Genomic DNA, 12,400 nt, shown 5'->3' on the forward strand with positions numbered 1-12,400 from the left:
TGTGTGTGTGTTNTGTGTNTGTGTGTGTGTTGTGTGTTNTTTCTCTCTCTCTCTCTTTGTGTGTGTGTGTGTGTGTGTGTGTGTGTGTGTGTGTGTGTGCACATGTGTGTGTGTGTGTGAACATGACTTACCAGGACAACAACCCCGACCGAAGCGCCACCGATAGTACCAATACAGATGAGAGCTATCCCCCATCCCGGAAATCCTCCGGCCGACGGTGCCTTCGCTTCGACACTGACTTCTATAATATCAACACAACACATCAGGTTGAACTGCCACTTAGGCCACACTGCCTTAATTTAATAGATGACATCCGCGCGCGCATTGATTTTCGCCTGTTCTCTTAAAAAAAGAGATCACTCTGGCCTGGCTCTAGGCCTGGGTAGTCATGGTGGTTAGCGACAATATTGAGCCGATGGTAACTCTGGAGGATGGCACCCAGGCTGCCGAAGCTCCACGACGGCAAGAACTCACATAGGCACAGTGCCGATTCATAAATTCCGCAAAAAGCCAGCATGTGCCGGCTTGTCGTATACATCGCTATATGCACTGTACTGCCGCAAATTCACAATACCAACTTTGTATTCCTGTGGTTAGTAGCATTTTCAATTTTTGGCCGGGATTTTTTTATTATTAGGGGTCTTCAGAGGATGTCATCCATAAAATTAAGTCGGTGTGGTCAAACATGAAAAATAGAGGTTTTGACACATTGTTTAGGAAAGGTTTACATATAGAATGTAATACTTTACCTGTAACCATCACAGACCCCGGATCCACCACCAAACCGGGAAGGAAGTCGCCTGGCGTCTCGTTGAGTGCCACAAGGAAGGTTTGTCGGACCCCTTCTGTAGTCACTGCGGTTGCTGTGCCTGCTAGCACCACCTCGTAATCAACGACAACACTTCCACGCCTGAAAATGTTGAGAATGCTTAGTACTGCCAATTCAACACAGCGATAAAGCTTTGGTTGAAACCTATGTAGTCTATTAATGAACCCAATGCAAGCTAAATCTGTAATTACGTGTAGCTTTCAATCAATCAATTACTAGTAATCAATCAATGAAAACTGGTTTATTATGTTATTAGTTTGTAAATTACGTTATCTTATGTATGTTTTTATTTTGTGTAATTATTTGTTTATTGTTTGTTTATTTAATCGCATATAATCAGAGAGAAGAACAATAAAATGAACATATTACAGTAAAATAGGATATGCAGGGGAAAGATAAGAAGCCATAATTGCTTATCCGTGATCTTCCCCCGACAAAATTAATTGGCAACTGTAACAATGGTAAGAAATCAAATGGTAATAATAAATAACAATGAGTAATTGAAACATTTGATCAATATGATAAAATTGAAATGTGCGTTTTGTCTGCCATAAAGTCATGAATGTTACATGAATGTTTCATTTGGGGTACTTTTATTTGAACAAATTTTTACAAGATTGGCAGAAGATCATGTGCAGACAATGCAGCAAACCTGGCCGGCCACCAACCTGGTGCAACCAATCACCCCCAGTTCTAAATACCTGTTCTAATGATATGGTCCGCCATCTTGGATTTTGGCCTATGACGTCATCAAATTAGCATAAATTATGCATATTTAATGATAGAATTTACATAAACTAATATGGGATGTTATCAATATTAGAAACCATGTGTAGCTTGACAAAAAAAAAACATAAAATTCTGTTGTTGAAACAAAAATTACTAAATTTAGCAAAAAATGCCTGTTGCCATGTCAACACAAAAAATTATTATCTTATTCCCCCCGGTCTGGGTAGGGTTAAGTAATTGATGAGTAATCTCCAAGCAAGTCATACGGTGGCAAATATCCATTGGCCAAAAGAGTGTTTACGGTAGCTAATGAACACTCATCTGCCCAATGGCATGCTGCCTTGCTACCGTATGATCTGCTTGGAGATCAGTTGGAGAGACCACTTTTTACTGTACATGCAAAAACAAAAATACCTAAATCCAGTTATTCGCACTTCCAGCAACAGAGCCCCGTACTCCTCTCGGAAAACTGACTCGAGCTACACAGTGGAAATGTAGAGAGAAGAATAAGTTAGAACTGATTTGTTGGAATGAAAAACAAACATTTAATTGCAAGAACACAAGGCAACCTAACATAAATATTACTACAAAATGATATATAGGAGGCCGATTTCATAATAACTGCCATTTGTAGATATATATAGAATACAACACGGTGTATTCCGTATCGCCCGAGGTCCCAGCCCGACCGCGGGTCGGATCGCCCGACGGCCGCAGGCCGGAGGGAGATCCGACTCGCGGGAGGGCTGGGACCGAGGGTGATGCGGAATACACCGTGTTGTATTTTATTTATGTCATACCCACCCAAGAAAACACGCCTTTCAATGCGAAATTAGCGAAAATTTGGTGTCCCTAAACCTAAACAATGCAACAACATCAATTCCAACGTCCGAATTTTGTGTTCGAATTTTCGAAAGCGGTGCAAGCGGTTTGGGCGAAACGCGTTAAGACCCGGGCCGTACGCGTTAAGAACTCCCGGGCCGTACCGCTAGTTATTACACGGGCCGGAACACCCGTATCGAACGTAATCGCGGCCCAGGTAGGACATAACGTCCAATATGGCAATATACGGATTCACTGCAAATGTTGATGAGGCAGACATTAAGAGATTTAGATTATTTGGACCAAACCCTGTTACAGTTACAGAGTTAGACACTCGTTGTCATTTGGAAGCAGCATCTGTGAATGAATTATTTGCAGAAACCATGATCAATAAAAAGATCCACAATACCAATTGACAAATTGCAAATTGGACAATACGTACCTTAGTTTGGATGGTGTTTTCTAGTTCTTCGTAGACTGGCGAGCTTTTGTTCATCAGATCATTGCTAAAGTTAGCCCCTAGAAAACAGACAAAAGTTACATGGACGAAGAACTATCTTGGGAGGAAACGTAAAATTGGGTTTGAAAGCCTGATTTCTATTTTAGAACTACAAAAGTCAAGTTCTTACCCGTTTGAATAATCAAAATTAGCACATTTATACATACCATGGCTGATTTTAAAAGTGGCTTGAAAAACTCGTTGTATGGCCATGATTGTAGGCTGAGTTGTCATGGCAGTGGTTGTAGGCTGAGTTGTCGTGGCAGTGGTTGTAGGCTGAGATGTCGTGGCCGTGGTTGTAGGCTGAGTTGTAGTGGCAGTGGTTGTGGGCTGAGTTGTCGTGGCAGTGGTTATTGGCTGAGTTGTCGTGACAGTGGTTGTAGGCTGAGTTGTCGTGGCCGTGGTTATAGGCTGAGTTGTCATGGCAGTGGTTGTAGGCTGAGTTGTCGTGGCAGTGGTTGTAGGCTGAGTTGTGGTGACAGTGGTTATTGGCTGAGTTGTCGTGACAGTGGTTGTAGACTGAGTTGTCGTGGCCGTGGTTGTAGGCTGAGTTGTCGTGGCCGTGGTTGTAGGCTGAGTTGTCGTGGTTGTAAGCTGAGTTGTCGTGGCCGTGGTTATAGGCTGAGTTGTCATGGCAGTGGTTGTAGGCTGAGTTGTCGTGACAGTGGTTGTAGACTGAGTTGTGGTGGCAGTGGTTGTAGGCTGACTTGTGGTGGCAGTGGTTGTAGGCTGAGTTGTCGTGGCTTGTGTTGTAGGCTGACTTGTCGTGGCCGTGGTTATAGGCTGGGTTGTCATGGCAGTGGTTGTAGGCTGAGTTGTCGTGGTCGTGGTTGTAGGCTGAGTTGTCGTGACAGTGGTTGTAGGCTGAGTTGTGGTGGCAGTGGTTGTAGGCTGAGTTGTCGTGGCAGTGGTTGTAGGCTGAGTTGTCGTGGCAGTGGTTGTAGGCTGAGTTGTCGTGGCAGTGGTTGTAGGCTGAGTTGTCGTGGCAGTGGGTGTAGGCTGAGTTGTCGTGGCAGTGGTTGTAGGCTGAGTTGTCGTGGCCGTGGTTGTAGGCTGAGTTGTCGTGGCAGTGGTTGTAGGCTGGGTCGTAGTGGCAGCGTTTGTAGGCTGAGTCGTAGTGGCAATAGTTGTAGACTCTGCCATGGTTGTAGTTTGAGTTGCCTCGTCCATTGCCGTAGACGCTAACATTGATGTAGAGGTGGACAATGTTGTAGTTTGTGCTGTCTTGACCATGGCTGTAGACTGTGCCATCGGTGTAGACTGCGCCATTGGTGTAGACTCTGCAGCTGTCATTGGTGTCGTCTGTACCATTGGCGTAGACTGTGCCATTGGCGTAGACTGTGCCATTGGTCTAGACTCTGTCATTGGTGTAGACTGTGCCATTGGTGCAGACTGTGCAATTGGTGTAGATTTTGTCACTGGTGTAGAATGTGCCTTATGTGTAGACTGCCCCATTGGTTTAGACTGTAGTATTGGTGTAGACTGTGCCATTGGTGTATACTGTGTCTTTGGTGTAGACTGTGCAACTGATGTAGACGCTGACATTGTTGTAGTTTGTGTTGTACCTTGCACTGTGGTTGGGTTAGTTGTATCTGGCGCTGCGGTTGGTTTAGTTGTATCTGGCGCTGTGGTTGGTTTGGTTGTACCTGGCACTGTGGTTGGTTTGGTTGTACCTGGCACCGTGGTTGGTTTGGTTGTATCTGGCACAGTGGTTGGGTTAGTTGTACCTCGCACTGTGGTTGGTTTAGTTGTACCTGGCACCGTGGTTGGATTAGTTGTACCTGGCACAGTGGTTGGGTTAGTTGTACCTGGCACTGTGGTTGGTTTAGTTGTACCTGGCGCAGTGGTTGGTTTAGTTGTACCTGGCGCAGTGGTTGGTTTGGTTGTACCTGGCGCTGTGGTTGGTTTAGTTGTACCTGACACGGTGGTTGGTTTTGTTGTATCTGGCACTGTGGTTGGTTTGGTTGTACCTGGCGCAGTGGTTGGGTTAGTTGTACCTGGCGCAGTGGTTGGGTTAGTTGTACCTGGCATTGTCGTTGGTTTGGTTGTATCTGGCGCTGTGGTTGAGTTAGTTGTACCTGGCACTGTGGTTGGTTTGGTTGTATCTGGCACTGTGGTTGGTTTGGTTGTACCTGGCACTGTGGTTGGTTTGGTTGTATCTGGCGCAGTGGTTGGGTTAGTTGTACCTCGCGCTGTGGTTGGTTTGGTTGTATCTGGCACTGTGGTTGGTTTGGTTGTATCTGGCGCAGTGGTTGGGTTAGTTGTACCTCGCGCTGTGGTTGTTTTAGTTGTACCTAGCATTGTGGTTGGTTTAGTTGTACCTGGCACAGTGGTTGGTTTAGTTGTACCCGGCACTGTGGTTGGGTTAGTTGTACCTGGCGCAGTGGTTGGTTTAGTTGTACGTGGCGCAGTGGTTGGTTTAGTTGTACCTGGCGCAGTGGTTGGGTTAGTTGTACCTGGCGCTGTGGTTGAGTTAGTTGTATCTGGCACTGTGGTTGTTTTAGTTGTACCTAGCATTGTGGTTGGTTTAGTTGTACCTGGCACAGTGGTTGGTTTAGTTGTACCTGGCGCAGTGGTTGGGTTAGTTGTACCTGGCACTGTGGTTGGCTTAGTTGTATCTGGCACCGTGGTTGGTTTAGTTGTACCTGGCGCAGTGGTTGGGTTAGTTGTGCCTGGCATTGTCGTTGGTTCAGTTGTACCTGGCACTGTGGTTGGTTTAGTTGTATCTGACGCAGTGGTTGGTTTAGTTGTACCTGGAACCGTGGTTGGGTTAGTTGTACCTGGCACTGTGGTAGGTTTGGTTGTACCTGGCACTGTGGTTGGCTTAGTTGTACCTGGCGCAGTGGTGGTGGTTGCTTGAGTGGTACCTGGACTATCAGTTGTACCTCGCACTGTGGTTTCCTGAGCGGTCGTAGCAGCTTTTGTTTGTACCCAGGTCGCGCCAAACATCGCAAACGCCATTAAAAGCACAGGCCATTGTTTCTTAAACACTGAGATCGTTGCTGGCATTTTCGATATAACAACAAAAAAAGCAGCTAACTTTCTCAACTAAACAAGAACAGCACTACACTGGACACCTGAAGGGAAGAGAAAACAAGGACGACCTAAGATCACTTGGCGTAGAACAGTTATGAAAGAACCACAGCGCTTAAGCCACACCTGGGATACCATTCTGAGAGTAGCCCAGGACAGAGGGAACTGGAGAACCTTTGTTACTGCCAAACATGCCGGGACTGGCATTAAGGGCAGCTAGCAAAGTAACTTTCTCACTTAATTACTCGTATAAAAAACTCGACGATAATATTACTGCAACAAGTCTAAGCCATCATAGAAGAAGAAGAACTTTATTGCACGACAATTGCACATGGTACAATGTATGGCAAACTACATAAAGAGAGTAGCAAACAATAAAAAGTGTTGAACAAGACCTAATGTCCAATAAACCTATAACAAATCTACATCATAATTATTCAAATAATAAGGGATAGCAGAAGTCTTTGATAAAGTGTAACTAAAGTGTAAAGTGGGCTAATCACAAGTTTTGGAAGTTTTTCTAATAATAAAGCATTCCTTTATATATCTACCTATTTTTGCGTTGTGGGGACCATTACATGTAAAGATATATTCAAATCTGTCTCTAACATCGAGACTCTTAAAAACTATTGTACTTGATTCGAGAATACATGTGATCATTCGCGAAATGGTTTGATAATAGATTATATTAGCTACGAAAAACTGCCTATTTACTTACAGTCTGTTTTCACTGAAGGATACAACCGCTGAGTGAGCGTTGCGAGACCAAAACTGACAGGAAACCTGGAAACGACGGAAAGAATTGACTGTCTCGTGTCCCCTGACGAAAAACTGTACCTTCCGTGCTATAAGAGCTACTCCGAAATTCTCATAATATATAATGTATTTTGCACAGTTTTCCCACCAATACTGTGTTTGGTTTGATCGTGTTCGAATGACTTGCCAATGACTCACTACCTTGCATAGTGTAGTAGGGCCACAGCAAGTAAATTTTATGGATGACATCCGCCGCAGACTCCAAATCTAATGTGATGCGAGCGGGCGAAAAAAAAAACAAGGCGGGTCCAAAAAAACAAGGGTCCTACATTTTCAAATTTGGACTTAATCATTAATTGTACACATGGTTTTGCTTCAGTGGGAACATCACATATATACAGCCAGCATCACATATCACTGCATCAAAGTAAAAAAAACACATTAAATCAGAGCCTTTTCTTGTCTCCTCTCTTCATAGTTTTCTGCCATCCATGTTCTGTCATGGCATCAGACATCTTTGCGCATTTTCGGCATGTTGACCACTGTCAGAGGGCAACAAAATTTCTTGTTTCTTTTTCAAAATCAGGCAAAAAGTAATGCGCGCTCTGATGTCATCCATAAAAATTACTTGCTGTGGCCTAGACTGTTACTGGCTATACAGCTAGGTACAATGATACTAGCGTTCGCTGTAAATAATGTATGATGAAAACAGACTAATAAACTCCTGGCATATTCTGTGTACGTGTAAAATTCGGTGTGCGTTTAATAGCCTGGTTGATAGTTATGCTCTCCCGGTCATTTGGCTTGGAATCGACCGAGAGGACGTTCTAAAGCCTTTTTTTTTCAAACTTTATTAATATTCACAATGTTACATTAAAAAGAGATACATAGTTGACATACATGTACAATCGTGTGGGATGATACATAAGAATCAAGGACAGTTTTTTTAAAAGGTAACGTTATCTGGGGGTTGTCTATATATAATGATATTAAATAAAATGTTGAATTGTTCATTATGTTCTATTTCTATCATTTGGTTTAGTCTGTGCTTGAAAATTGAGAGTTGTGGTTTACAGTTTGTTATGAAACATGTGTATATACAATATTTAGCGGTAAGAATACAGTGTGCAAGTGCACTAACATGGCGAGGGTTGTCAATTATACCGTAAATAATCGTCTTCTCGTCTACGATTAGGTCTTGTTTGGTACGTCGTTTCCACCAGTAACAGAACTCTTTCCAATTTTTTTTTTTTTTGCTTCTTTACAATACAAAAATAAATGTTCGATAGTGTGCTAATCTGTGCAATTGTTACATCGATCCGTTTGTACCAGATTTGCTTTCCTTAGCCAACTATTTGTAGCCAGGTAGTGATGGATAATCTTACACTGAAAGCATTGTAATTTGGTTTCCCTTGTAACGTATAACGACTTGTGTTCTAAAGCCTTGTTATAAGGCTGTCAAGCTAGCACTAAGCGCTTTAGTCTAATCACGTAAATTGCCCGTAGCCAGGATTTTGAATGGAGGGGTTCTTCCCACTGCTTGAGTGGACCTCGAGCGCCGTGGGCGCGAGGTTCCTAGGGGGGGTCCGGGGGCATGCTCCCCCTGGAAATTTTGAAAAATGAACCTTCTAAAACGGCATTTCGTGCATTTTTGAGAGGATTTGCAAGAAAAAAATCAGAGATAAATTTTTATTCAATGACACAGGGAGCAGTTTCTCTACGATTCCAGTCCATCTTTTAAAGCAAAATCTTGGACCTTTACATAAAAAGTGGACCAAAAAGTGGACCTTTACATAAATAGTGGACCAAAAAGTGGACCTTTGAGCCTTGGGGGGGGGGTTCTTCCGAACCCCCCCTGGCTACGGGCACGTGGACGACTTCTTCTCGTTTCCCTATGATGGTGAAAAGATAAGATTTGCCTAAGTTCATTAGAAAAGTGAACTTGTCTGTATTATAACGTGGGGAAACCGATGTTCTCAATCTATAACTTCTCTCTATTTTACAGAAATGTATATCACAATTTTCGATTTAAACTTTTAAATCGGGTCAATGTATTTAGTGCCCTAAGTAATTATATCGATCGAAAGCCTCAAGGCAGCCACTTGCATGATTCTTGTTTTTATGTTAATTAGGCCACAGCAAGTAAATTTTATGGATGATATCCTCCAAATCTAATGCGAGCGGGCAAAAAAAAACAAGATTCCTACAATTTAAAAAATCGACTCAATCATTGTACAAATGGTTTTGATTCAGCGGGAACATCACATATACACAGCCAGTATCACATATCACTGCATCAAAGTAAGAAACAAAACATTAAATCAGAGCCTTTTCTTCTTCTTCTTCCCTTGATGCCCACAATCGAGGCGTCGATTATTCTGGCATTTCAGGTCAGAGGTCCTTATACTAAAAGTTTGTCCAGTGTTCACAGTCCATTTAACCTCGCCGGGTCAGTTCCGAATAGTCCCGTCCATACTATTACAACAGTGAAGACTACATGAGGCTGGACACCAGGTTGTTCACCGTGTCTACCTCTGCTGCATTCCAATCCTTGATGGTTCTAGGCAGGAATGAAAAGTCTCTGTACTGTGTTCTAGTCTTAATCTGGGAAAGCTGGTAGTTGTGTGTGCGTCTTCTTCTTGATGGTGGCGGAACAAGCTTGCTTTTTATAATAGGGCATTGCACAATTCCTTGGTTGATCTTAGCCAGCATCCCTAGTCTTGCTGACCTTCTGCGTTCTGCCAGTGGTTGCCAGCCGAGTTCTGCTAACATGTTGGTCACGCTTGACGTGTTGTGGTAGCGATTGAGAACATATCTCGCCGCTCGTCTTTGGATGCTTTCTAGTTTGTCAATGTCCTTCTGCTTGTAAGGATCCCACACGGATGCAGCATACTCCATCAAAGGTCTCACAAAGGTTTTGTATGCTTTTTCCTTGATGGAAACAGAGCTGATTTTAAGGTTTCTCTTAATAAAGCACAAAACTCCATTTGCCTTGTTTGCTACATTGTTGTAGTGTACGTTCCAGCTCGCGTCCCTGCACAGTGAGACACCTAGGTACTTGGCTGTTCTTACTGTCTCAAGCGTATGGCCGTGGAGTACATATGATGTCTCCAAGGGTTTTCTACTCCTTGTCACTGTCATGGTTACACACTTAGCAGGGTGAAACATCATATCCCAGGATTTTTCCCAATCTGCCAGCCTTTCTAGATCACGTTGTAGCTGATCTTGTTGTTCCCTATTGGTTATGACGTTATATATGGCAGTGTCATCGGCAAACAACCTAGCCAGTGCTGTTAGTTTATCCGGTAAGTCGTTTATATATGCAAGGAATAGACAGGGACCGAGAACGGAACCCTGTGGGACTCCTGATCTGACGCTCGCATATGAGGACTGGTATCCGTCGACTATAACTGCTTGTCGTCGGTCGCTCAAGAAGCTCTCGATCCAAGCTAGAGTCGATCCTTGGATTCCAAAGCGGTATAATTTGTGAATCAGTAGGCTATGATTCACCCGGTCAAATGCTTTTGCGAAATCCATTATTAGGATATCTGTCTGTTTCCCACTTTCCACGTTGGTCGTTAGCTCTTCTACCATTTCTAGCAGCTGACTCTCACAGGATCGACCTCTGCGAAAACCATGCTGTGCGTCATTCAGTATGGCGTGTGACTCAAGGTGGTACATAACATGTTTGACCACAATATGCTCCATCAGTTTACACGCTATACATGTCAGGGAAATTGGTCTGTAATTAGTTGGGTCATATTGTTCCCCTTTTTTAAAGATGGGCATGACATATGCACTCCTCCAGTCAGTTGGGACACTGCCTGTTGTTAATGAAGATTTAAAGATGGTTGTCAGTGCCGGCGCCAGTTCCTCGGCTAGTTCTCGTAGTATTCTAGGGCTAATGCCGTCTGGCCCTCCGGCCTTGTGTGGGTTCAGTTTCTCCATTAACTTGCTCACTCCCTCGCAGGTGATAGTGATGTTGTCCATCGCTGGTACGTCTGTGTTTTGCATACCTGTCTTCTCTTCAAACTCTGCGTTTGAGTACTGCTGTCCATCACTGAAAACTGACTGGAAGTGTTCATTCAAAATGTCAGCTTGCTCTTGTGGGTTGGATGTGAGGCGGCCATCTTTCTTTAGAGGGGCAACACCGGCATTACTTGACCTCTGGTTCTTAATGTAAGCCCAGAACCTCTTATTCCCTGGTTTGTAAGCAGATGTTTCTTCCGTAAAAACTGAGTTTAGATGACTCCAATAGCTCCGACGGATCTGTCGTTGGATGGTGCGGCGCAGAGCCTTGACCTCTTCCCTCAGCTTATTGGATCCGTTTTTCTTCCACTTGCGGTATTTCCTATCTCGTCTGTTCATCAGTTTCCTAATACTTGGCGTGACCCATGGTAGGTTGATTTTAGTCCTTGTTGTTTTATGCGGTACGAAATTCTTAACTGCTGCCGTAAGGGAGTCCTTGAATGTGGTCCAAAGCTCTTCTGTGGACATATTATCACAGTTGTCTTGTACTTCTATGCTAATCTTTGATGCTTCTGATCTTAAGCTGTCCCAGTCGGCTTTCGCGAACAGAGGAATTGTACGTTGTGTTTGCTTCTTCCTTCTGTTACTGGTGTTTATCTCACAATATGGAATGTTGTGGTCCGACAATCCGGGCACTATCTCAACTCGGGGTACCAGATTAGGATTATTTGTTACAAGCAAATCCAGGGTGTTGTCTTCTCTGGTCGGTTCTTTAACCAGTTGTTCCAGTCCATTATCTTGTAAGATGTCTAGAAAATCCTGGTGAAGGCCAGGATATGGTGTGCTTGGTTTTAGGGTGGTAGAAGACCAATCCCAACCCGGGAGATTGAAATCCCCTCCGATGAGCAATAGAGCATTCTGTATCTGAGAAGCTCTGTGGAGTGACATACTAAGTCGCTGCAAGCTAGGCTCGTCACTGACATCCGGTCTGTAGAATGCAGCCACATAGAGCGTACGTCTGCCTCTCAACTTGATACGCACCCACTCAAGCTCACATTCCTCCACATTCAGCTCTGGGGCTTCATAGCTATCCAAGTTGCTCCTCACAGCTACTAATACCCCGCCACCTCGCCCTTCTCTGTCCCTTCTGTATACTCTGTACAAGTTCGGGAAAATTTCTGCAGTAGCCACTGTTTTATCTAGCCATGTTTCTGTTCCGATCACAACATCTGGTTTCATACTTTCTAGGAGATATGGTAATTCCGCTCTTTTTGCACTAGCAGATTGAAAATTGATGTTTAAGACACGTAGGGGTCTGTCTGACCACTTATCTTGTTGGCTGGAACGAAGTGGTGTGGATGCATCTTGTCTCTTCTCTTCATAGTTATGTGCCATACACCTTCCGGCATGGCAACAGAATCTTTGCCCATTTTCGGCATATTGACCACTGTCAGAAGGCAACAAAATTTCCAAAATCAGGCGAAAATTAATGCGCGTAGTGATGTCATCCATATAATTTACTTGCTGTGGCCGTATGCGTTTTATTTGTGATATGTAAAGCACAATTGTTTCTGTAACCGTTTTTGCCTGTCTCTTTCATTCTGAATTTTCTAGATTTTCTATTGCACTTGTATTGTTGGTACATGCTACTCTCCAAGCAGAGGTTTGGGTTTTGGGGGTATTTTTAGCGTGTTTTTAGGCTTTTTTATTGGGGTTTCTCTTTTGCACTGAATTTTTTTCCACCAAACCCAAAACACGCTAAA

The 12,400-nt window shown here is 43.7% G+C and overlaps 1 protein-coding gene across 1 annotated transcript; it reads right to left on the bottom strand.

Annotated features, from left to right (window-relative positions):
- Nucleotides 1–3,057: 3,057 nt before the first annotated feature.
- LOC109464768 (mucin-2-like) lies at nt 3,058–4,910 on the bottom strand. The gene is made up of 2 exons (XM_019761842.1): nt 3,641–4,910; nt 3,058–3,554 (listed from the first exon to the last, which is right to left on the bottom strand). Exons 1-2 carry the CDS (start codon nt 4,908–4,910, stop codon nt 3,058–3,060), a joined length of 1,767 nt encoding a protein of 588 aa, XP_019617401.1.
- Between the last annotated feature and the right edge of the window lie 7,490 nt (nt 4,911–12,400).

The sequence above is a fragment of the Branchiostoma belcheri genome, unplaced genomic scaffold (genome assembly GCF_001625305.1).
Source record: "Branchiostoma belcheri isolate BF01 breed outbred unplaced genomic scaffold, Haploidv18h27 scaffold140, whole genome shotgun sequence".
Lineage (NCBI taxonomy): Eukaryota > Metazoa > Chordata > Leptocardii > Amphioxiformes > Branchiostomatidae > Branchiostoma > Branchiostoma belcheri.